Source organism: Megascapheus bottae, chromosome 8 (assembly GCF_031878675.1).
Source record: "Megascapheus bottae isolate mThoBot1 chromosome 8, mThoBot2.hap1, whole genome shotgun sequence".
Classification (NCBI taxonomy): domain Eukaryota; kingdom Metazoa; phylum Chordata; class Mammalia; order Rodentia; family Geomyidae; genus Megascapheus; species Megascapheus bottae.
This window is the reverse complement of record NC_143516.1, coordinates 23653438-23680941: the sequence shown is the minus strand read 5'-3', so window position 1 is coordinate 23680941 and position 27504 is coordinate 23653438. Positions and strand designations below refer to the sequence as shown.

General features: G+C 37.2%; 1 protein-coding gene across 14 annotated transcripts in view; it reads right to left on the bottom strand.

The window, feature by feature from the left end:
• The window catches only part of Epb41l2 (erythrocyte membrane protein band 4.1 like 2), a 163571-nt gene that overhangs the window by 60255 nt on the left and 75812 nt on the right, over positions 1-27504 (bottom strand). For all 14 annotated transcript variants that reach the window (XM_090338136.1, XM_090338122.1, XM_090338128.1 and 11 more), the window contains exons 2-4: positions 23708-24180; positions 21891-22106; positions 6074-6178 (exon numbers count right to left, since the gene is read on the bottom strand). In XM_090338136.1, the coding sequence (XP_090194262.1) occupies positions 6074-6178; positions 21891-22106; positions 23708-24166 (780 nt within the window). In that variant the 5' untranslated portion in view covers positions 24167-24180. The remainder of the gene's footprint in view (positions 1-6073; positions 6179-21890; positions 22107-23707; positions 24181-27504) is intronic.

Genomic DNA, 27504 nt, shown 5'->3' with positions numbered 1-27504 from the left:
TTAGCAAGATCCAAACCATACAATTGGATAGCAACTCAAAATATACACACAACATATCTGTGGTTCTGACCAAGGTTGTCCTTGACTAACACTCATTAGACTCTTCTGAATCCTCTTCTCAATGAGGACTTAACTTTTGGATTTCTATGTCCATCATCTAACCAGAATCTTATCTGTCAATGTTTGTTTAACCAGAATTTTCTATCCTCAATTATCTGATTCCCCCTAAATATCTGACTAGCTTCTTCATGTACCACCATCCCCGGGTGGTGTCAGGTCACCTTAAACACCTTCTGTAGGCAAGAATTCTGTTAGTTCACCTGGCTAGAGTGTCCACTGCCCTTTTCTGTGGATTAGAGCTGAAATGTTCTCTAAGGATTCACATGTTATGTCCCAATGTTTGGAGGGAAGGCTTTGTAGAAATTATTGGACCATGAGAGCTCTGAGCTCTACTGAGTCAATCATTGAAGAGTCCATAATGTAATGGACTATTAGGAGGTAAAGGAAATTTAGGAGATGGGACAGATCTAGTTGAACAAAGGGAGTCCTTGGAAGAAAATCTTGAGGGACATTATCTCTGTCTTTCTGTCTCTCTCCTTCTTGGTCACCATGAGGTAAGGAGGTTTCCTTTTCCATGCCTTTCTACATGTTGCTTCTGTCTTACCACAAATGCAAAGCAATGAAAGCAGCTGACAGTGGATACTAAAACTTCTCAAAGCTTGACTCAAAATAGACCTTTTTTCCTTTGTTTTCCTCAAGTAGTTTGTTACACTGACTGAAAACTGACAAATAATTACTTTGTGTTTTTATTAATATTTCTTTAAAAAAATCAGTGTTAATAAAATCTTGAGAAATAAAAAAATATATTCTATCCACTGATATCCTGTCCTGACCTATAATCCTGGCTCAACTATATATATTCACTTTTCTTGTTGCATTTGGAGTTGAGCATAAGTTTTCACCTACTGTAAACTCTATTATAGTGGTATCTCTACCTATTTTAAAGAGTACTGAATAAATTTTGCCTTGATATTTTAATAAATGTTTGAATTATTTTTCTTAACAGTTCTTCACCCCTCTATCTCTCTCCTAATTTCATTTCATGTTACACCTAACATGTGATAAAGATTGCTTATCTCTTTATGAAATAGTTCCACATTTGCCATTAGCTTTATGATCTACTGTGAAGTACATAGATATGTGTGTGGGGGTAACATTTTATTGTGGTCCTATCATTAAATGTAATATTAGAAATCTTTTAAATGTTTCTTTTCTTTATGATTGTTGCTCTTAATGTACTATGTTATTTCTCTTCTCTTTTTTTCCTCTTATGGTTAATCTCATGTGGTAACTGTATCTGACTTTGTTACCTGGCATATTGTATATATTTATTTGTTTATTTTAAATAGGGAAGGAAGGGGGAAACAAGATGACTGGGAAGGGTTTGGAGGGAAAGGGGTACAAAAACATGAGAAAAGGTATCAACATGCAAGAAGCAATGCACCCACTACCTGATAAATATAACTGTAACCCCTCTATATTACCCTAACAATAAAATAAAATTAAATAAAATCTTTTTCCACAGCAAATATTCATGGCCTTGCTTCACTTGTACATTTTAAGAAGTTGGAATAAGTAGCTGAAGCTTTTGTAATTACAAAAATAATATTCAGCATAAAAAAAATGTACTGGGGGGATAATTCGTGCTTGACATACACCAAGTCCTAGGCTCAATTTTCAGCACCAAAAAGAAGATGAGTAAATAAAATTACATTATTCTATCCTACTGCTAAAAAATGTATAGATTTCAAACTATTACCAATTAAGGAATGTTATAATACTAATAGAAATAATATAAAAATTTTAATTATCAAAACAAAATGGGATGCCATGAAAGTTTTATTGGAAAGTAAGAGTTAGTCTGCCCCAATATACTGAAGACTGAAATTTGTCTAATAGGAAGAATGAAAAAGCTGCATAACATAGAAGTTATGAAAGCACGCTAGTTATATAAATAAATACACTACTAACTATACTGGAATATACACTTCTTGCACAGGGAAGAATAGGAAGGATAGCCCACTGTTTAAGTGTTCAATGTTCTTGAATGAAGGCCTAAATATAAAGTGAGTGAGCACTTAATTTTATAAACATTTTCTATTATTTCATAAAAACAACTATAATGTAAATTTTAAAATTCTGAATTCTGTATGTGGTAGTAGCATCTTTTTGTTAATGAGAATGTTACCACAAACCTACCCAAATCTATCCTGTATTATTTCCTGTCTTTAATGACCTTCACCTCTCTTAGAATTCAACAATCTACTCCATGGTCAAAGTCTTGTCCAAATAAAATTCTCCAGTTTTGAGTTCATAATTCCATACTCAGATGCAATCATAGGTAAGGAGAAGAAAGGGTAACTTTGTTGATGAAAGAAAAAAAACTGTCATATCTCTTCCCCTTAGCTGAAGACAGGCAGAGTAACAGAAGAATTCAGGAGATATTTATGGAAAGATAAACATTTAAATAGAAAAGCAGGGCCAGGAGTTTGGCTTAGTGGTACAGTGCTTGCTTAACATGCATGAAGATCTGGGTTTGATTCCTCAGTACCACATACACAGAAAAATCCACAAGTGGTGCTGTGGCTCAAAGGGTTGAGCTCTAGCCTTGAGAAAGCCCAATTGGGGACAGTGCTCAGGCTCTGAGTTCAAGGCCCAGGACTGGCAAAAAGAAAAAAAATAGAAAAGCAATAGGAATGATATTCTCAGTATAAGAAATATATCAAGCAGATATAGAGTCTATCAATAACACTAAATTTTCAATGAGAAATTTGGTAGATATTGAAAATGGATTGGAAGAAAGAGATTACTGAGAAGTAAGCCCAAGTTGACTGACATCACATAAACAGAGTCTTAGAAATCAAACAAAGGGAGCTAGATAGAATCATACCAGTTTACTTAAGTTATTCACTCAGTTAACAGAGGATAAAAGGCCAAGCCAGGCACCAAGTAGCTCCCACCTATAGTCCTAGCTACACAGGAGGCTGAGCGCTGAGGATCCCGATTCAGAGCCAGCCCGGACACAAAACTACAAAGTCCATAAATTCCATGAGACTCTGATCTCCAATTAGTCACCAGAAAGAAGGAAGTGGCACTGTGGCTCAAAGGAACAGAGCACTAGCCTTGAGCTGAAGAGCTCAGGGACAGCACCCAAGCCCTGAGTTCAAAGCCCATTAAGGGACTAGCAAAGTAGTCAAAGCAAGAGATGTCAAAGGCCTAACAAAAGCAAAATCCCTGCAGTCAGAGAACAAAAAAAAGATGCTAAAAAAGCAAGACAGAGGAAGAAGGACTCCAGAACTACTCTTCAGGGGTACAGATAATGTTTCCAGAGAAGATAACCAGTTTGCTTTTGGGCAACTGAAGGTACAATAATGTCCAGTAAACAGATATGTATGAGTCTGAGACTCAGGTTTAATATATAAACAAGACATGTATTTTGCAAATTACATTTAGAAAATGAATCCCACTATCTAAATAGCATTCTTTCTGTGCCAGGAGTTTGGTCTAGTGGTAAGAGTGTTTGCCCAGCAGGCATGAAGAGCTGGGTTCAATTCCACAATCATAGAAAAAGCCAGAAGTGGTTGAGCACTAGCCTTGAGAAAACCCAAGGACAGTGAACAGGCTCTTAGCTCAAGCCCCAGGACTGGCTAAAAAATTAAATAACACTCTAATGTGAAATTAATGTTCTAGATGTATCATGTTTCTTTTTTAATTTAATTTTATTGTAAAGGTGATGTACTGAGGAGTTACAATTACATAAGGTAATGTGTACAATTCTTGTCAAACATTGTTACCCTGGGGTTGGGAGTTTGGCCTAGTGGTAGCATGCTTGCCTAGTATACATGAAGTCCTAGGTTCAGGTACCCAGTACTACAAAAACAGAAAAAGCCAGAAGTGGTGCTGTGGCTCAAGTGAAAGAGCACTAGCCTTGAGAAAGCCCAAGAATAATGCCTAGGACCTGAGTTCAATCCCCAAGACTGGTTTAAAAAAACAAAACAAAACAAAACAAAAAAACCGCTGTTATCCACTCACTCATTTTTCATCCACTTTTCCTTCCCTATACCATATTTCTTAATGCAGTTTATTCTTTTTCAATTAGAACATGTTGTTTTACAACATGTAAATTGTCTATATTTTTAAAGATTAAATGCCTCTATTAATACATCAATATATACTCTCAAAAACAATTATATGGTAATGATAGCCAAACTCCCACCACATTCTTTTGTGCCCAACTCACAATTCTTTTAGGACAATCACAAATAGAAAGCTGTATCAAGAGTAACTTATAATTTATAGCCTCAAAAAAAAAAGGCCCCTAGTTCATTTTGTCTAATATGTTACTACTACTTTGGTGAAAAGTATGCTAAAGAATTCTGATAAAATATACACTGTTCAGTAGGCAGGCATGCAATTTAACTGTCTTCAGTTTAAACATAGAATTAAACCAAAAGTAAGTATCAGAGATATAAAACTGAGCAGCTCTAGAGCTTCATTAATTTATATAATGATCACCCTAGTCTTCCTTATTTTATCCTTGGACATGTAAACAGAAACAATGGTGGCACATAAGCAAATAAAAAAATTTACACTACCTCCCTCTAATGACTAATCTGTTCTACTGATGGTATTTGAATACTAGATAGTGGGCAATAATCTCTTTCGCTATGACCAAGTGCTCTGGGCATCCTTAGACTGAATTGTTACAGTGAGTGTCTCTATCCATAGCCCCCAAAAGAGTGGGGAAGGCTTTCTCTTTAGACTGCAAATTTGAACCAAACTCCTGATATCAGGCAGATCTGACTTATGGAACAAACCTACTATATTGGTTCTCATCTACAGCTTTTATCAGCAACAGGGCAAGAAGCACATTTTCCTCATATAGGGACTCTAGTCTTCAAAGCAAGGCAAATTCTACTGAGCCTCTAAACAGGTAGGTATTATTATACTTGACATGCCTTCCAATGTCTCTCTACTTTTCAGGAATGCTCAATAACTGATACAGGTGCCGCACATATATATGTTGACAAAATGAGCCAACCTGATTAGCCTCTATATTTAGCACCAAAAGTCGAGACTGGAGAAAATATGATTGACATAATACCACTTTTAAAGTTTTTTGTTTTTTATTCCAGAACACTGATTTTCACACAATTAAAAAATCAACATTGCAACTTGAGGGAGAGGGGGAAAGGGAGAGGTAAAAGGAAAGAATGAAGGATGGTAACATTGTTTAAAACAAATGTAATCATTATTTGAGTAACTAACCCCTCTGTGCTCATAATCTTTTGGACAAAAATAACAAACATTTATAAATTTTTTTAAATTTTCTTTTATGTATTTTTAGGAGGGAGGGATGGGCTTGGACTGTGGGCCTGGGTGCTGTCCCCGAGCTTTTTCAGCTCAAGACTACACTCTACTCTGGGACTGGGTACTGTCCATGACCTCTTCAGCTCAAGGCTACGACCCTACCACCCCTGGGCCACAGCCCCACTTCCTGTTTTCCTAGTGATTAAGTGGAGATAAGAGTCTCACAGTCTTAGGTGCCCTGGCTAGCTTTGAACCTCAATTCTCAGATCTTAGCCTCCTGAGTAGCTAGGATTACAAGTGTGAGCCACTGCACCTGGCTCCTTTATGTATTTTTAAATACTTTGTAAACATACAAATTCATCACAGAAAATGACTCCTTGAGCAATAGAGCTGAAAGTTTAATCTAATATTAAAATTAGTTATTTATGTCTCAAATAACATGCAAGTCATACCATTCTGTGTACTCATAAGTAGAAAGTATGTGCGCATGAACACACACACACACACACTCACACACACACACACACACACACACACGCACGCACAAAGTTATAGGTGGCTCTCTCATACAAGATAATCTTTAGTTATTCATCCAATTTGTATATTGAATATAAATGTCATATTCTGCACATAGGTCATTTTAGAGCTAAATTTTATACTGAGATTAGATTGGTTTAAGGAATACAAAGTTGCAATCACTTACTTTTTGTTCAGTGTTTTCCTGAAACAAAAGTCCAAAGTAGTCCTTTTCCAAGAGATTGAGGTGTTCACACACTTTGTCAAATAACATTTGACCCTTAGCACGTTTCTAAGTGAGGGGAGAAAAGGCAAAAGACTGTTACTTTTCAAGCAGTAAATTCCAAGATTTACTAGAAATTAACATTATTTGTTTCCTAATAAGTTTTTTTTTATTTTACTTTAGCCCTACCATTCCACCCACACATGCAAAGCCTAAATTCTAAAACAAAAGCAAAATCAAATGGCCTCTACTTTATTGTTAAGCTGTGTAAATGTGGAAAAAACTTCATACAAACAATGTATTTACATTTTTTTAACAGACTAATATGGTATAGTTACTCCTCAAGGTCGGATTTTTTACTTAAGATCCAGCAGTTGGCAATTCAACTGTTTCTAAGGATTACACTTTTTTTTTTTTTTTTTTGCCAGTCTTGGGCTTAAGCTCAGGGCCTGAGGACTGTCCTAGGGTTTTTCTCAAGGCTAGAACTCTATCACTTGAGCCTCAGCACCACTTCTGGCTTTTTCTAAGTATGTGGTACCAAGGAATCGAACCTGGGTCTTCATGCATGCTAGGCAAGCATCTACCACTAGGCCAAACTCCCGGCCCGATTACACTTATTTTTGTCTTGGATAGCTTTTAAAAGAAAAGTTGCTGTCAACAAAGATGTAAAAACTTTTGACAGCCATAGAAATAAATCTCAATGCCTAATCAGTTCAAAACATAATCAAAGTAATGATTCATTTCCAATTAGGATACACACTTTGGAAATATTCTAATTACAATGTCAGGTCAGGAGTACTAGTGAAAACAGTGAAAAAGCTTTTTCATCCTCTAAATCAATGGCCATTCACTATCAAACCATCCAGTGTTCAATCATCCAGTTGTAAAACTTCAATGTTCTGTATGTGTGTAATTATATATATTGCATATTAGAACATTAATGCTACCATGTAAGATGTGTGTCTTACATATGTAACATATACAAATGTACACATATATGTATATATCTCAAAAAGGAGGAAAGGAGAACATAGTGCTTGTATTATTCATCCTTTTATTATTATATTTATTTTAAAAACACAAAAGGCCACACAGATTATTATATGTAACAATACACTATAAGCATCATTAAGACTCACAACCAGTATTGAATATTCAGTTAAATGACTGAAATAGGCATGTGTGTGCCTATACATTCAAAGTATATACAAACAGAATGTTAGTCAGTAAGAGTACCAGATTCTAAGTGCCAAAATTCTAAGTAAATCTTTACTACTTACAAGCTGTGTGACCACAGCAAGATATCTAATTTGTTTGCTTTATTTTTTATTGTTTTTGCACAGGTATAAAATGGCAATAACATAACCTAGCACAAGTTATGTGGTAAGTACCAACTAAGTTCTCATCATACAGTCTGATGCTACACGAAATTAGGGATATTTAAAAGGTGTATTTAACGTAACTGATTATCTATAAATACATATTTTAGTCTAAAGAGAATACACATTCATTCTGTTATCAGCTCAAAGTCAACATTCTTAAATCGTATCTTCCTACTGGTTTCCATTTCAAGATCAGAATCATGATCTCTGACATAATTCACCTAAAAGACTAAGATGAAAACAGAAAAGATCACTCCCACAGTTTGGTGGTGAAATGCAGGGCACCAGAACGGAAACTGGAATAAGATCTATTTCCTCTAAGATGTATTTTGTGAGCATCTTCTATTATGAGACAATGGTGACAAAGAGGTATTTGCAGAATTGAGTTAGTTTTAATTACCTCGCCTCTCAAGGTGAAAATCACACCAATCCAATAAGACATGCAGTGTCAATGTGCTACATTTGTAATAGCTAAAGTCTGATTCCAATTCTTTCACTAGTGCACATCTAATAATCAAATATCCTCCATATATTCAGACTTCTATTTTTTCGTCCTACCACAGCTTACCAGCAAAAACAGAAATGCAACAATGAGGCACATCCTGGTATGGGAAAACAAGAAGAGAATGAGTGATTGTTGTCTAAAAGAAGTCATGAGCTGGGAGTTTGGCCTAGTGGTTAAAGTGCTTGCCTAGCATGCACGAAGACACATCTCATGGGTTCATGAAAGGGCTGCTGAAAAATCATGGGAGCTTTGTGAACTGCTCTAAAAATAACTAGTGTTAAATATGATTAAAAAGCCTCACAGTTATCTAATCTAACCTCCTTATTTGACAAATGAGAAGAAATTTAACATCTAATTTTCCAATCTGATCTTCAAAATTCCTTTTAAAGAATTAAATTCTTCTTTTTGGTATCTGTGTTAGTGTTCACTGCTCCTATTAGAAAAGCAATGTTCTCTTATGCTATTCTTAAAGCCAGTGCCTCAGTACAGCAGCCTTGGCTAGCCTCGGAATCCTCCTGCCTCAGGCTCCCAAATGATAAGTGTGCACCACGATACCCTATCATCATTTTTCTTATTTCCTTACAGACAACTTCAATTTGGTTATACTAAAGAAACACACACGCACACACACACACACACACACACACACACACACACCATAAATATATATATATACACACATACATACACATATATATACATAGATAAATTTGTTAACCAAGTAAAATACACATTTTGCCTTAGAAATTACGAGAAAGTTCAAGCCCTTGACCGACCAAAAAAACAAATCAGAAATTACGAGAAAGTTGCACCAATACAGATGGTTGCTTCAATTTGGGGGTATTGGCACGGTGTTTCACACATATAATCCTACCTACTCAGGAGGAGGCTGAGAGCTAAGGATTGCAGTTCAAAGCCAAGTCTCTAAGACTCATCTCCAGAATGTCAGAAATGGAGCTGTGGCTCAAGTGGTAGAGTGTTAGCCTTGAGGAAAAAAAAGCAGTACCTGAGTTCCAGCTCTAGGACTGGCACCAAAAAACAGAACAGGGTATTACAAACTTACATGTCCTAAGACTATTTCTTTACCTTGATTTATTTTCAAGTGTCAAAACTCTAACCCTGCTTGTAGAACCTCCAAATTCTCCTTTTCTACAAAACCTATTTCATTTCATCTTTCACTTTAATTTCATTTTATGTCCCTGAAACTCGCTCTTATCTGTACTTTGTAAATGCCAACAAGCTCTCACTTAGCTTTTTCTACTAAAGGCTGGTGCTCTGCCACTTAAGCCAATGTCTGGCCTTCTGCCGGTTAATTGGAGATAAGAGTTTCATCAACTTTTCTGTTCAGGCAGGCTTTGAACCACAATCCTTGGATTTAAGTCTTCTAAGTAGCTAGGAATTGCAGATATGATCCACCAGTGTTTGCCTTGTCTACTCCTTTTTATATTACTAAGACCAAGTATATATTACCTCAATGCCTCCTACAACATAACCTCATTGAATAATTAGCTCATTAGCAGGCCAAAAGATATGTTGGGACAAAATGACTCATCACATTTAATGTCAGCCAAAATGTTGGCAGAGGCAAGTCTAGAATTCTAGCCTTCTGGCTAACAGTCATATACAATGCGCTAGATCCCAGTTCGTGACTGCCAACCCACAGATATTCCAGAAACTAAGCCAAACACATACTGTTGGATTCTGGGAGGCTAGCCACAGACATATACTTTCAGAATTTTACATGACACATAAACTCCTTAACAAATAAGACCATTTCTGAAGACTTTTGGGGAACTTGAGGAGTGGCATAGGCAAAAGGCCTCTCTGTCCCAGGACATATCCCTCTTTTATAAAAGAGTTTAAAAAAAAAAAAAAAGCGGTGGGTTTTTTAGTCTTTACACATTCCTCCACTATGACATCAATTCCACTGATGTTTTTTCTTGCTCTCGGAAGCTTGCCTTTGCTTTGTATTGCTTGTCTTTGCCTTTGTTCCTACTCTAGAAACTTAATAAAAACCTGTGTCCATATCTGTTCATTAAATAATAAAAGTCATCCAACTGTTTATAATACTTCCAAAAAAAACGTACACCTTGCAAATCTATTTTTCCAATATTCCTCCTCCTACCAACTTACTATTGACTATCAATACAAAAATCAAACAGCTTTGGACAGAAATATTTAAGAATAAAAAGGAAAAAAAATAATAGCAGGTCACTGTGGCTCATTCCTGTAATCCTAGCTACTCGGGAGGCTCAGATCCAAGTATCATGCTTCAAAGCCAGCCAAGGGAATAAAAGTCCATAAGACTCTTATTTCCAATTATCCACCAGAAAACTGGAAGTGGCACTGTGGCTCAAAGTGGTAGAGCAGTAGCCTTGAGCTGAAGAGCTCAGAGAAGTGCTCAGGCCCAGAGTTCAAGCCCCACAACTACCCTCCATTCCCCCCCCCCCCCCCCGCAAAATCCTTTGGTCCATTTTCCAGTTATCAATTTTTTAATTGCTAATATATTAGAAAAACAAAGAAAACACAAAAAAGAAAGGCAATTTAGATGGATTTAATAAATTTTTTATTCAAGAACTGGAAGATCAGCTTTGGGGAATTTATTTTAACCTAAAAAAAAGAAAAAGAAAGAAAGAAAAAAGAAAAAAAGAAATTAGGGGGGAGCAAAGGAATCCACAACAGATTAAGCTAAAGAAATGCAGTCTGGAATCTTAGACATTGAGCAAAGTTCCTCATGCCTATGCTGTTATTTGTGGCATTCATTACAGAGGCAAAAATATGACATTTCTGGAGGCCTCTAAAGCTAGAGGAATTTGTGCTTCTGCTTACCCAGCAGATTGCAGAGGACACCACACACCACTGGCGTTGTATAAAATACCATCACTCTCTCCATGTAGTTCCTTCCACACTGCAGTTATTGTGTGCCAACCAGCCAGTGATGGGAAGTACACAATGCAATCCATACATTACAGCCCCCGAGCTACGCACTTTGTGTCAGCACTAAACCACACTGTGCAAATATAAAAGGCCAAGGGAAGAAAGGTATGCATAGAGCGAACACAACAACCCATGTATTGTTATGGTAGCATGGAAGAAATCAAATGAAACCATATGTATGTGGTAAAAAGCTATGATTTATCAGATCAATTTCTTTTCTACCAATCCCAGTGAGCTGGCAATACATTCCTACCCACAAAATTCTTCGGATGTGTTCCAGAAGTAAATATAATACTTTCAGCAAATTTCATCATTAATGAGAATTAAGCTTAAAAGGGCTTTTCAACTATTCAAAAATGATACATATGGGGTTGAAGATGTGACTCAGGTAGAAAAGTGTCTGTCAATGTTCCAGTTCAAGTCCTGTCTCAGACCAAAGAAAAGACACACACACTCACGCACACACACACACACACACACACACACACACACACACACATATATAATACAAAAACCAATTTATGTGTAAATACATAAATATGTACAAAATAAAAATATATGTATATACAAGTATGTCTCTCTTTTTTGAATAACTGAAAACTTTTCAAACTGTATTTTCATTAATTAGAAGCATCTATGTACATAAGTATACAGATAGATGACATTTACGTAAAGGTGTAGGATTTTTACAAATCACTAAAAAAAATAAGAACTTTTATCTTGTAATTCATTAAGGATCTCTTTTTTCCTTAAGGAAATTTTGAAGCTGTGCCTCAAAGTGGTAGAGTGCTAGCCTTCAGCAAAAGAGCTCAAGGACAGGACCCAGGCTCTAAGTTCAAGCCCCCTGAGGAACAAAAAAAGGAAAAGAAATAAGAGATTGGAAAAACCCCATCTAACCTCCTCTCAAAGAACAAAGTGTTTCATAGCTACAATTCCACCAAAAGAAAAAAGAAATTGGACAGTACCCAGGCTCTAAGTTCAAGCCCCCTGACCAACAAAAAGAGGAAAAGAAATAAGAAAGAAATTGGAAAAACCCCATCTAACCTCCTCTCAAAGAATGAAGTGTTTCACAGCTACAACTCCAACAAAAGAAAAAAGAAATTGGAAAACTCCATCTCAACCCCCTCTCAAAGAACAAGGTTGTTCACAGCTATAACTCCACCTGTGGTGGAGCTATAGGCAGGAGGAAGATATCTAGGCTGGCCTAGGCCAAAAAAAAAAAAAAAAATGCACCATGACCCTATCAAAGGAAGCAGGGTTAGAGCACCTTCCTAGCAAGCTCAAAGCCTCAAGTTCAAACCTTAGTACAAAAGACAAACTGGAGCTCAGGGACAGCACCCAGGTTCAGAATTCAAGCCTCACAACCGGCGGGGGGGGGGGGGGGGGGGGGGGGGGGAACTGCTGGGTGCCATACACTAAAGCTTATTTCAGAAACCATAAGTAACGGACTTCTAGCTAGCACATTCTAAAACTATTTGCTACAATAAATCTTGACATTTGATTCAGTCTTTCTGTGTCAAAGAAGACAGCTTATCTGATTCACATTAAATCCAACTAATTTTCACATTAAATTCTGGCTGACAAATATACTGAGGAAGATATCAATGAATATAACAAGCAGGTCATGCTAAAACTCAGATTATGTTTCTTCCTGTGTAAATAACTGGACTGTTGTACCATATCAGTCTCATCCTCAAAGCAGGTTGAGATGGGACACTGTGAAAGGGGCACATTGTGATGAAGTACAGATCACTGAAAGATGAAAAGGATGTTTCTGTCTTGAGATCTGTGTACTCAGAATATTACGAGTTATCTTTTTACATAACTTTCAGAAATGATGAAACATTTTAATATCCTAACATATCAACTGGATAGGTCATTCATCAATGGTTTAAATCATTTAGCCCCCTTGCATGAAAAAAAAATCTGTTTAAAAAAATAATCCAGTGAGTTTCATAGATTCTAAAAGAACATTCTATTTCTATAAGCTCCCAATGCTAGTATACAAGACATAGTATTATAAATGCTAAGGATAAGCTCTGGTCCACTGAGCATGTGTGTCTTCTGCAAAGGAGATTGGAGGAGGAGAATCTCAGCCCTAGTACAACTTTTCTGACACCTCACACAGGCCCAGTATTCATGTCCTTTGCCCTCTGGCATGCCAAGGGTGGGTCAGATGGTGGGGAAGAGGAAGGATCAAAGCACAGAAGAAATGGCAGAATTTCCTGACAGAAGGTAAAAACTGTCAGCAATGTCCTCCTGTGTTCAGAAAGACAGAGGGCAATAATGAGATAAAGGAGACAGTAAATAAAACACTAATGACCATAGATGGATTTAGAATTTTGTGGCTTGACAAAAAATATTTTAGTTTTGTTGGAAGAATAACTAATTAAATTACACGCCTTCATTTGAAATACTTTGACAAGAATGGGAATTTTTTTTTAAATAATGTCAATATATTTGAAAGGGTGAAACTAACTTTTCCCTCCATGTCTTGATACAATCTTGAAACAGTATTTCATTCCAAATCTTAAGGTCTTCTGTTCTACTACCAATCTTTGGTTAAAGTAAACATTTAAGGGGCAAGTCACCAAATAATTAGTGAGACCGTCCAATAAGAGTTTATCTTCAAACTTCTAGCTACTCATAGTAATAACCCATCAAGTATGAGGATTGCTTTATGTACCAATTCAGTGACCCCCAAAAGGAGGGTACCCCTGCATTTTGAAACCCAAACTGGGAAAACAGAGGAAGGGAGAGTAGAAAACCAGGTTCAAAGCCCATAATAATAACTACTCAAGAGGCTGAGATCTGAGGATTGAAGTTCAGAGCCAGCCCAGACAGAAAAGTCTGTGAGACTTTTATCTCCAACTAACCAACAGAAAACGGGAAGTGGAGATGTGGGTCAAAGTACTAGAGCACTTTGAATGAAAGACCTCATGGATAGTACCAGATCCTGAGGTCAAGCTCCTGGATTCACAGAAATGTGGTAGAATTTCATGACTACTTTAAAAATGGAAAACATTATTCCATAATTGGCTCAACAGAAGAAGCATTATTAGAGAAAATGGCACATGGTTCAGGCACTATTTAACGTTCTCCTCAAGCCTAACCTACCCCCACAACCAGCATGGAATGGGATGATGGGACTGCTCAAATGAACGTCAAAAAAACAAGTCAGCTTCAGGGAGCCTAAACTGCCTTACAAGTCAAGACCAACATACCAGCTTTGATGCTGTGGTCCAATCTAGGCTTTTACATCCTGTCATGGAAATGTAATCAGTTATTTTCATTTATTTAAGGCCTTGAAGTATTTCTATAAGAAGTAAGCCTTTTCTTTTCTTTTTTTGGCCTGGGGCTTGAACTCAGGGCCTGAGCACTATCCTTGGACTTTCTCAGGGCCAGCACTCTAACACTTGAGCCATAGCACTACTTCCAGCTTTTTTTCTGCATATGTGGTACTGAGGAATCAAACTCAGAGCTTCATGAATGCTAGGCAAGCAGTCTACCACTAGGCCACACTCCCAGCCTTAGCCAGGTTTTTCTAAGCATTAACAAGAAAGACAATGGTAGGTGGAAGGAGTAACCTGAAGAAAAGGACAGATCTATGTATTTAGGGTTTTTTTTTTCCCCTTGAATGTAGAGAAAAATTAAAATTATGAATAAGCAAATGCTATGGCACATCTCAGGAAAAAAGAATAAGAAACTTACAAATGCACAAGAAGGGAGAGGGAAAGACTAAAAATATTTTCAGTGAAAAGTGATTTTAAACAAAGTACTGTATTTCTTTTTTACCTATGGAGAAAATAAGAATTAAGTTCATTTTGTCAAGGAACTAATACCAATCCAGGTGAAGAAAGAATATAAGCATGAGAAAAACCAGGCAACAATACAAGAGCTTAACAGTTCTTTAGTACAAAGGTTCTTTCACAGGACAGTACATGATTACCAATCTAATGGCATAAACAAGTTGAGGGGGCGGAAGCAGGGACATCTAAGAGCTGCTACATCTGAGCTGAACATTAAGAGACATACTAGAATCATATGGACTGATAAAGCTAAAGATAAGATTATATAATGAGAAACTTTAAAGAAAGACAAAACAATTCAGCATGTACTGGCAAAGGAAGATGCAAAAAGTCAGCAGTATTCTAAATCAGAACCTGAAAGTCCTAAGTAACACCCTGAAGGCCTATCTGAAATAGTAACTTCATTAAGAGACCAGGCCAATTTCTGTTGCTATCAATGTCTTGTCTTCAAGCTAGACTTAAATATCACTCTCATGATAGCATCTTTTCTCATTTAAAAATTCATTGAACAGACCAGCCACTTTAAATTTTATATGCTTTCTTTTCTTTTTCAAGCTAAAGGGATAGACAGACAGACAGCTTGGCATAGTCATTCCAACTGGGCCTGTGTCACTTAAACTTTAAATTACATGTAATATAGGCCAATTCTAAAATCATAAAATATATGTCACTATTTTATGGAATTTTTACAGTTAAAGCTTCCAGATCCTCTGTAGAGTTGAAATTATTCAACCACAAAACTTAGAAAAGGTCAGTTTAAAAAGTTGGTAGAGTAAATTAAGGATATCAGACAAATAGGCAAATACAGAAAACATGCTAGAAAGTAAAGCTAGGGAATTGGACTTCCAATCCCAGAATACAACCTGATAATTAACACATTTTGTTTTCTGATAAATATGTGTATCATCAGAACAGAGTAGGAAAAGCTGAAATTATGATGGGTTTATTCATAACTAAGGAAAAAAATAAAAGAAGAACAAGAAGAAGAAGAGGAGGAAGAAGAGGAGGAGGAGGAGGAGGAGGAAGAAAAGAAAGAAAAGAAAGAAAGAAAGAAAGAAAGAAAGAAAGAAAGAAAGAAAGAAAGAAAACCAACATGTGGGAACAGCTTTCAGAAGCCAAAGGAAATTATGACCAATTCCAACTTATGATGCACATTCACTGAAAGCTCAGAAGCTTTCAGGCTTAATTTCAGACTTAAAAAAAAAAAAAACATATATACCTATCAGCAATAAAACTAGCTGAGTCCTAGAAATAGAGGAAGCAAGTATTTTCATTCTTACTTTGCATCTGAGAATAGAAGAAAAAACAGGAAGTGACTTTCCTAAGACATACAAAGAGTCAAAAGAAAAGTAAACATAGATGTCCTGACTTTATATCCTTAGCTTCAACTAAGACTTCCCATATTTCTCCTAGAGAAGCAAGCACCAACAAGGATATAAATTCCTCCAACAGCTAGACCACAACAATCCAAAGTTCCTGATTGCCAGCAAACAGAATTCAGGAGATCTATTAAAAGTCTTCACAATTTAAATTCTGATACCAATGTAAGCTAGTCACATATCCTTAATACCTTAAAAAATGTCAAATAATAGAAATGTAAAGTTTCTTCATTATAAAACAATTCCTGGTGAAATCCTAGTTACATAGGAGAGTTAAAGTCACAGATTCAGGAGAGCCCAAGCAAAAGTTAATAAGGCCCCATATCTTAGCAATAAAAGGCAAGGTATAGTATTCATCCTAGCTACAAATGTACAAGTGCAAATAATAGGATCATGGTCACGTTGGCCCAGACATAAATGTTGGACATTATTTGAGAAAAATAAAGAGGACTAGACCCCTGGCTAAAATAATGGAGTGTTTGCCAAGCAAGTGAAAGCCTCAAGTTCAAAACTCAGCACCAAAAATAAAAATAATAATATTCAAAATAAACTGTTCTTTCTCTCTCCTTTTTTTTTTGGAGGGGGGTGGGGGCAGTCCTGGGTTTATGCTGAAGACCTGAGCACTGTCCTTGGACTTTCTCAAGGTTAGGGCTCTACCACTTGAGCCACAGCACCACTTCCGGCTTTTCCTATGTATGTGGTACCAAGGAATGGAACCTGGACCTTCATGTATACTAGACAAACACTGTACCACTAGATCAAACTCCCGGCCCCAGTAAATAAACTACTTTCTAAAAAAGAAGTCTGAGATCCAGCTGGGTACTAATGGCTCATGCCTATAATCCTAACTATTCAGGAAGCTGAGACCTAAGGCTCACAGTTCAAAAACCAGCCAGGAAAGGAAAATGGCTTATCAGCAAAAAACAAAACAAAACAAAACAAAAAAAAAAAAAACGGTGAGAATGGAGCTATGGCAAGTAGTAGAATGTTAGCCATGAGCAAAAGAGCTCAGGAACACCAACTGGACTCTGAGTTCAAGCCCCAGAATCCAGACTAATAATAATAGTAATTTGAGATCCAAATTACATAATAAATTTGTATAAAAAGTAAATCATAAAAACATTTTGACCCAAGATCTCATGAGTCAAAAAGAGCAAATTTACTTACCAAGAAACATATTATCAAACTGTTTTCATCAAACTTTTTAACTCAATTCTCTGAAAATGTACTGTTAAGCCAATATTAATGTTTTTTTTTTAATTTCAACTTTCTGGAAATCTGGCAAGTCTACGTGCAATCTTTTACTGACATAACAGCAATCTATATTCTTTTCTCCAAAAACAAACAAAAACCTACAGACTTTACAGAAGATAATCTGTTTTTAAAAACTGTGCTACACTGGCTCCTCTAGAACTGTCAATAATTTCAAAGGTTTCAGAGCAGAAAGAACAGGCTCATCTGATCCATAAGAGAAAGACTGTTCAAATAGGAAACCATAAACAGGGAGAAGCCAGGTGCAGTGCTGCATGTCTGAAATCCTATCTATTCAGGAGGCTGAGGAAGGACAAAGTGAGACCCTAGTCTTTAAAAAAAAAAAAAAAAAAAGTGGGGGGTGAAGAGAGGAAATTATAAGACTAGCTACTGAAAACGTATTTTACACAGTACATCTACATAAAAACAATACAGAACAATGCTATGTTTTATCATTACAATCTGTTTAAAGAGAATAAACGGCCTGGTACAGTGTCTCACACCTATAAAGCTTAGCTACTCAGGAGGCTGAGATCTGAGTATGGGGGTTCTAAGCCAGCCCAGGCACTAAAGTCCATGAGACTCTTAACTCCAATTAACCACCAGAAAACTGGAAGTGGCACAGTGGTTCAAAGAGCAGGGCAGTAGCCTTGAGCTGAAGAGCTCAGGGACAACACCCAGGCCCAGAGTTCAAGTCCCATGTCTAGAACCAGAGAGAGAGAGAGGAGAGAGGGTGAGAGGGTGAGAGGGTGAGAGGAGAGAGGAGAGAGGAGAGAGGAGAGAGGAGAGAGGAGAGAGGGAGAGAGGGAGAGTGGAGAGAGGAGAGAGGAGGGAGGGAGGGGGAGAGGGAGAGGGAGAGGGAGAGGGAGGGAGGGAGAGAGAGAGAAAGAGAGAAAGAGAGAGAGAGAGAGAGAGAGAGAGAGAGAGAGAGAGAGAGAGAGAGAGAGAGAGAGAGAGAGAGGCTAAAGTGATGTTAAGACAACAGTCAAAAATACCTTTCAGAATTACATTTCTTGATTTTTATAGTTTTTATTGTGGTAGCAGTGAGGTTTTGAACTCAAGGCCTTGTTTCTTGATTTCAAAAAAAAAAATAAAAATGGGGGTCAGAGTCAGGCCTAATGGGGGTCAGAGTCAGGCCTAGTATGCACGAACACCTGGATTCTATTTTTCAGTACCACAGATATAGAAAAGCCAGAAATGGTGCTGTGGCTCCAGTGGTAGAATGCTATCCTTGAGGAAAGCCCAAGGACAGTGCTTAAGCCCTGAGTTCAAGCCCGAGGACTGGCAATAAACAAACAGATATAAAAAAAATAAAAAATAAATATATTCAGTCAATATAGCCACACTTAAATGATTTCAAGGATTCTTTAATCAAAAGCAATGATAGGTAATACAAAATCACCAATGTCTTACCACTGTGGTGAATTAAAAAGCCCTCTTAAATTACTACTGTTGTACAACTAATTAACACAGTCTGAATATAAATACCATCTTGACCTCACTAGATCTTACATACCAATGATATTACAGATTCTGGTTCATTATTCCCAGCTACTTTCTTGTCATACAAAGTGGTTTTAATCTCAAACTTTCACTGGAGATTTCCTAGGATAACCTTATTCCAATACCTATGTAATAAATCAGGCCATTCCATCATCGCACAGCTTTATGCAGAAGCTATGGCACTTACAGCTTCTATTGTTATAATTATCCTAAATTAAGATAATTAGGTCTTCCTTCAGTGAGCATGCCATATAATCTAAAGGTCTGATTAAAATTCAAACATAGTATATACGAGGAGGGGGAGGGGAGAACTACCAGCACTCATCTTAGAAAGGACAAGAAAAAAACCTTTACTGACATAAATAAGTTGAAAAAATATATTCTCCCAAACCAAAGTATTTATTTCTCAAATTGCAGTTAGCCCTCTTTGCGAGCTCACAAATGCATTAATAGCTAGGTTCTCACAACCTAGTTTCACAAATAGTACTCAGACACTGAGTTCCGGAGTGAAGCTACAGAAACACAGATAAGCAGCTTCAGCACATCTCCCAATCTAAGATCAGTACTGAAACAGGGAAGCAAGAGAATACTGAGTCAAGTGATGGCTGTCCTTGAGACAGCTCCTGTGAAGGGGAAATTGAGCAGGTCTGATGAGTCGCAGACCCAAATTAATAATACTAAGCAAGGAGAAAACAAAAATGGGAAGGAAACTTAAAGGGGACACTCATTACAAAAGTGAATGTAACTTAAAACTTCTGTATTATAAAGACTTTTAGGATACTGATAATTTCTGTTGCTAAATATGAAGTTCCTACTCAGAACTTAAGCTTCTGGCCTAAAAGGAAAAAAATCTGCTGTAGGGTAGCCTAAATAAAAAACTACAAATTCTATTTTGCTGGAACTATGCTAAAGCACTTATCTAGCAAGTTCAAGGCAATGAATTTAAACTCTGGTACAAAAACAAAATAAAGGAAGCACACACACCAAAAATAAATAAATAAAGGGGGGGTGCAAAATATAATAACCATTTCATACAATCAACAAAATGTATTTGAAGGGAAAATTAGAACCATAAAAACAATTATTTAAGTATTAAACTCAAGAACAGGTAATCTTAAAAAGAACAAAAGGAAACAAATATTACAAAACAGGAAAGATATAAGCAACAAATAACAAAACCAACTTGTTAGTTTGAAAAAGTTAGAATATATGTATAATAAAAATAATCAAGAGAATAAACATCACTAGAAACTAAGAAAAATCAAAATGAAGTGCCTAAGATAAGAATACTAGAAAAAGCTTCATGTAAGAAAAACTTGTCAAATTAGATGACAAATTAAATTTCTAAAATGTAATCAAGAAAAAAATTGAAGGGGACCATAAATATAATACGATTAAATCAATGGTTCAAACAAACAAAAAAAACTATCTCAAACTCTCAGTCTTTCCTCTAAAGAGCCACCAAACCATGATAACTTTTAAAGACAAAGTCTACAATATCTCCAAAGAATAGACAATCCCTAATTTATCAAAGGTTTTCCAGAAGGAAAGAAGGAAGAAACTTTAAAACATAAAAATAATTAATAAATGCAATTTATGGAAGTCCTTAAGAAGTTTTGCACAGCAAAGGACATACTTAGCAAGATAAAAAGCTACATACCATAGTCTCATATTCAGAAAATACAAAGAGCTCAAGAAACTAAATCCTCAAACAATCAAAAAATTCAATAAATACATGGGTAAACAACCTAAATAGTCTTTTCAGAAGTAAACAGAGCCAACAGACATACGAAGAAATGCTCAACATCTTTGGCCATTGAGAAAATGAGAATTAAAAAGAAAAAAAACAAAAACACTGAAATTCTATCTCAACCAAGACAGAATGGCCATCAACAAGAACGTAAACAACAGATACTGATTGGAGGTGGAACATTTTCTGTTAGTGGAAATGGAAACTTGTTCAACCACGCTGGAAAAGTTTGGAAATTTTTCAAGAATCTAAACATAAAACTACACTATAATCCAGCAATAATACCATTCTTGGGCATTTATCCAAAATATTAGAAATCAGGATACAATAAAGTCATTTGCACAGCCATGCTCACTGCTGCACTATTTACCACAGCCAAGGAACAAAAACAGCCCAGATGACCCTCAAGGGACAAATGGATTTAAAAAAAAATGTGATATATATACTATATATACATAATGAGATTTTACTCCTCCATTAGAAAGAAAGATATTACATCATTTGCAAAAAAATCTATGGACCTGGGGCCGGGAGTTTAACCTAGGTAGAGTGCTTGCCTAGCATGCATGAAGAACTGGGTTCAATTCCTCAGTACCACATACATAGAAAAATGCCGGAAGTAGTGCTGAGGCTCAAGTGAGAGAGCTCTAGCTTTGAGAAAGTCCAAGGACAGTGCTCAGACCCTGAGCTCATGCCCAGGACTTTGGGAGGTGAGGGGGAGAATGTATGGACCAGAGGAAAAAAAATATTAAATTGAAGTCATGCCCAGAGAGACAAATAACATTTTCTCTCATACATAAGCTAAATCTAATATATAAATGTACAAATAAACAGATACAAGGTTGTATGCATGAACATATCTCCAATTAACCAGCAAAAAAATGACTAGAGGCATGGCTCAATTGCAGAAGTAAGCCAAGCAAGTGTAGTAAGTCCCTGAGTTCAAATACCAATGGCTCTAAAACACAACAAAAATAAATTTTATTTCTCAAGTAAAATGTCTCATATCTAGAAATACTATTTGAATGCAAATACCCATTCAGAACAATCACAGCATAGTATGCATGAGCAGTGAGTGCAGAAACCATCCATACTTAGGCTAAGGGTCAGGAAATATGTAATTCTATAATACTGTTGCTGTTTAAATGCAAATTTGCAACACACTGGTAGGCACAAACCCAGTAAAACATGAAAATATATTCATTATACTGTGCCAAAAGCAAGTGTAGCATCAAGACAGCTCTCCATTCAGCAACCTGTCTCACCTCCAGATCACAGGTGTATTCGGTGCCATCGAGGAGAATCACTTTACACTGAACAGTTTTGGTCTTCTTGGTAGCTTTGAGCGAGGCCTTCTCTGCCTTCAACTCATTGGTCTGCACTTCCTTGGTCTCCCTTTTTGCTGTTTCTCCTTCTGATTTGTCGATCTGTATTTCCTTAACCTTCTCCTCTTCTGTTTCCTCCTTTACTTCTTCAACAGGCTATCAAAGGGGGAAAAAATTAAGTTTGTGAAAAAGCTAGCAATATTGAAAGAGTTAAAAATCAAGAAGAAAATCATTTTTGCTGTTTTTCTTTATATTTGTTCTTACGCCAGTACTAGGGCCTGAACTTAGGGACTTATACTCCCACATTTGGCTTTTTCACACTTGAGCCACAACTCTACTTCCAGCTTTTGCTAGTTAATTAGAGATAAGACTTTTCTGACAGCACTGACATCTCAATCACAATTCCTATATCTCAGCCTCCAGAATAGCTAGGATTATAGGGATGAGCCACCAGCACGGATACTTTGGGGTTTTTTGCTTTTGTGTTTTATTTTTGCTATGGTGGACATACAGCCTTATGCATACTAAGTAAGTGCTAGTATACTGAACCCAAAAGGAAAATCTTTACTAAAAGTAATAATCACCAGGTATGGTAGTCTCAACCTAGGATCGCACTTGGAAGGCTCCAGCAGGAGGACAGTGAGTTTAAGAGGCCAGCACGAGTTATATATATGATACATTCCAGGCAAGCTCCAAGCTCCAATTATGGCTTCCTTCCCCCTGTGGGGGGGGGGGGCTTGGGGTGGGGAGTGGGGATATGGGACAGACATAGTAGTTCATGCCTGTAATTCCAGATACTTAAAAGAATTATGGCTCAAAGACAACCCAAACAAAAAAAGAGTTAAGACATTCATCTAGTCAAACACACCAGGTGTGCTGGTATTCACTTGTAATCCTAACTACATGGGAGATGTAGCCACAGGAGGATCATACACCAAGAACAACCCCAAGCCAAAACAACACCCCCGCCTAAAAAATAAACTAAAACAAAAGAGGCTATGGTACACACCTCACGTAGTAGCGGACCTGCCCAGCAAGTGAAAATTCAAAACTTAATGCCACAAAAATAAGTTCTTTTTGACTTGTGATCATTATAATTATAAATAAGCCTGAGATTTTAAAATAATTGAAATTTATACTATGAAGGATATTTTTTCTTCGCCCTCTTTATACCATGCTTTTACCAGGTTAGTAATTTGGAAATTAAACGAATAAAAGAAACTATATACCCACAGCAAAAAATTAAGTATCATTCAAATGACAGAATTTGAAATGAATTAAATCTCATACCATAGCAAAATCTAGGCTTCATTAGAAAACCAAAATACACATACACAATCCTGTTTAAGAAGAGACAGGAGGCTGGGAGTTTGGCCTAGTGGTAGAGTGCTTGCCTAGCATGCATGAAGACCCAGGTTAGATTTTTTGGTACCACATACATAGAAAAAACCCGGAAGTGGTGCCAAGGCTCAAGTTATAGAGCTCAAGCCTTGAGAAAGTCCAAGGACAGTGCTCAGGCCCTGAGCTCAAGCCCAGGACTGGCAAAAAAAAAAAGACAGCAGTCTAAGAGAACAGGAAGCTATAAGAACTTTATATATTATATATAAATATTATATATATATGTATATGTAAGTGTTTTGATTTATTACTTTGGAAAAGGTTTTTTCCTTTTTTAAATGACAGGAAGTCTGTAGTAAAACAATCCAAGACCTATATCCTTCTCCTATGTGGTTCTGAATAACCACCCTCAAACATACCTGTGTTTCAGCTTGGCTCACAGAAGGCTGTTCTTCCTTCAATTCCACCTTGGCCTCCTGATGTTTCCTCTGAGCCGTTTCTTCAGCATCACCTTTAGCCCTTCTCTCTTCTACTGGAAGGGAATCTTCTTTATCTAAGATTTGTTCTTCCATAACACCTTGGGTAGACTCTTTTTTATCTCCTCCATCTTTGGCCACTACTAAGTTATAGGACTTCTGTTTCTTAAGCCACGGGGGAATGAATCGAGAAATACCCCTGCTCTCAGATGGATCTTTCTCTCTCTTACGGCGGCGTGGACTACTTTGGCTTTCAGCTGTAGGAGATGGTTTTTCCTCTTCAGGCTCGGACGACTGATTCATCTGGTTTTCTGCTACTTCTTTAGCTTTCTCCTTGATTGCATCTGCTCCCAACTGGTCAGAGTCCCTCACTTCAGATGCAGAGCCAACTTCGGTAGTCATGGTTACAGCTTATACTGTAACAAAACAAAACCATAAAATAATTCACAGACTCTCCAATTTTAGTATGATGACAAGCGAAAGGGAAGGGAAAAGCAGAGTGAGAAGAGGTATGGCAAAGACAGAGGGACAAGGCATACATTAAGAAGAAAGGATTATACGCGCAGGAGAAAATGGAGACTGCTAACTTTTAGAATTTCTCTGAGAATCATAGAACCAAAGCAACATCACAATAGCAAAAACTGATTTTCCACAGCAAGAATTTAAAGGGACAAATATTCATGAAGTAATTACTTTTACTTGGTTCAGCTAATTATAAATAATATCAGACCCAAATCTGGCTCTTTAGGGAAAATTACTTTCTATGTACTTAATAGCCTGTATTGTACAATATGTGGATTCTCTCAGTGCTAGAAAGTACAGATATATTTCATACATTAAAACAAAATCAAGGGCTGGGAGTTTGGCCTAGTAGTAGAGTGCTTGCCTAGCACGAATGAAGGCCTGGTTTCAATTCCTTGATACCACATATATAGAAAAAAGCTGGAAGTGGTGTTGTGACTCTAGTGGTAGAGCACTAGCCTTGAGCATAGAGATGTTCAGGCCCTGAGTTCAAGTTCCCCCCCACCCCCACCTTGTTTTCTCCTTTCCCTATCCAACTTCAAATAACTTCAAATACGCATATATACAATATATCAGACAACTAGGTGAAATACTGTAACAATATGAGATAACTGCAAAAGAGATAAGAGATAACATAGTGTATTAAGGACAACAATCACTCATTATATGGCTTTTGTTTCTATATCCTGGAGGACCTTTCATTTAGTGTCATTCTATATGGCCTTATGTACCTAGGTTTTGTTCTATTGTAAATCTCTGCTAGGAGAGCCCAAGGTTTCTACTGATTATGACAAATGAGGGAAACCATTGAGCCTATGAAGAACCTGAGATTCTTATCTCCAATTAACCTCTAGAAAACACGAAGTAAGGGGCCGGGAGTTTGGCCTCCTCGGTACCACATACATAGAAAAAGGCCGGAAGTGGTGCTGAGGCTCAAGTGGTAGAGCCCTAACCTTGAAAAAGTCCAAGGACAGTGCTCAGGCCCTGAGCCCAAGCCCAGGACTGGCAAAAAAAAAAAAAAAAAAAGAAAACACGAAGTAAGGTGGTAAGCCTCCAGCTGAAGAGGTGGAAGACAGCACCCCATGACCCACCCAAAAAAAAAAAAAAAAAAAAAAAAAAAGCACTAATCAGGATTTGAACTCATGGTGTTATCCGGTTTTTTGTTCCTTTTTTTTTCCCCGTGCCAGTCCTGGGGCTTGAACACAGGGCCTAAGCACTGTCCTTTTGCTTTCTCAAAGCTAGCACTCACTCTACCACTTAAGCCACAGCACCACTTCCAGTTTTTTCTGTGTCTATGAACCCGGGCCTTTGTGCATGCTAGGCAAGCACTCTATCCCTAGAGGCCACACTCCCAGCCCCCGTTATCCTTGTCAAGAAAGTACTTGAGGCAAAATCCTAGCCCTTTTTTGCTTTAGTCACTTTTCAGATATCTCTCTCATTTTTGACTGGGTCCAATCTCAAGACTGTGTGTCTTTTTACCTGTGCCTCTTACATAGCTGGGATCACAAATGTGCAAAACCATACCCAGCTTATTTGTTGACTTTTTGCCTGGGCAGGCCTTGAACCGCCTATTTCCACCTCATGACCACCTTGCCAGGTCCTGTCTTCTAAAATGGCACAAATCTGAGAATGCTTAAGAAAGAAAACCTAAAGAACAACTGTTTAAAAGCATACTTGATAAAATAAGTAAAATCACACTTGAGATACAATTCACATAACACAAAATTCATCCTGTTACAGTATACTGTTATTGGTTTGAGTATATTCAATTGTACAAACATCAGCACTAATTGTAAAGTGTTTTCATCATTTTGAAAGGCCAGATTTCCTACTGGTAATCCCAGCTACTCTGAGATCTGAGGATCACAATTCACAGCCAGCCTGAGCAAGAAAGTCTGTGAGACTCTTAACCACCAGAAAACTGGTGGTGATGCTGTATCTCAATATGGGACAAAGCTGAAGTTCTGAATTCAAGCACTATAACAGAAAAAAGAAAAAAAGAAAGGAAGAAAGAAAATCACCTTTCAGTATATTTCTTTAAATACTAATCATATCTCCCAAAAATCACCAGAGTACACAAAGAACTCTTGTAACTCAATAAAGACAATATCCAATTGGCAAAGGTTTTAAACAGACATTTACATTTCTCTAAAAGCAAAACCTCACATGGCTAATAAGCACTCAAAAAAGATGCTCATAGAACTCTGAGCTGGGCATAGTTGGGGTATGCCTGTAATTCCAGCTATAAAGAAGGCATAGAGGGCCAGGAGTTTGGCCTAGTGGTTAAAGTGCTTGCCTCGCATGCACGAAGACCCGGGTTCGATTCCTTGGTACCACATACATAGAAAAAAAAGCCGGAAGTGGTGCTGAGGCTCTAGTGGTAGAGCTCTAGCCTTGAGAAAGTCCAAGGACAGTGCTCAGGCCCTGAGCTCAAGCCCAGGACTGGCAAAAAAAAAAAAAAAAAAAAGAAGGCATAGATTCAAATTACAGCTCAAACCTACCTAGCTTAGGCAAGAAAAGTCAGTGATACTCAATCTCAACGATCGAGCTTGGTGGAAGCCCAGTGACAAGGAAATGATATAGGAAGGGAGATCCCACCTGAGGCTAGCAAAAACAAGACCCCATCTGAAAAAGCAGAAAGGGCTAGGGGGGTAGAGTGTTTGATGCAACTGGTAAAGTCCCTACTCAACAAATTTCAAGGCCTCAGTTCAAGCTCCCAGTACTATAAAAAATAAGTATCTAAACAATTATGCCGGGTATCGGTGGCTCTCATACCTATAAATCCTAGCTACTTCAATAGACTGAGAACTGAGAATCTCAGTTCAAAGCCAGATGCTTACATAATTCCAATAAACTACCTGGAAGTTGGAAGTAAGAGTTATTATAGCTAAAGTGGTAGTGCTGGACTGTAGCATATAAAAATGTTCAGGGACAAGTCCTGGGACTGGCACAAAAAAATAAACTAAACTCAGGGAGGGAAATGGGGACAAAAACATGAGAAAGGGTAGCGATGTTTGTGAAGTAATGCACTTCCTATCTGGTGAATATAATGTAACCTTTCTATTAATTACAATAAAAAAAGAATATTAAAAAAATGGCTGTGACTCCAGTGGTAGAGGTCTAAACTTGAGAAAGCCCAAGAACTTAATTACAATAAAAAATATATTAAAAAAAACTAAACTCAGTTTCTTACGAAAACTACAAAGCAAAACCACTAG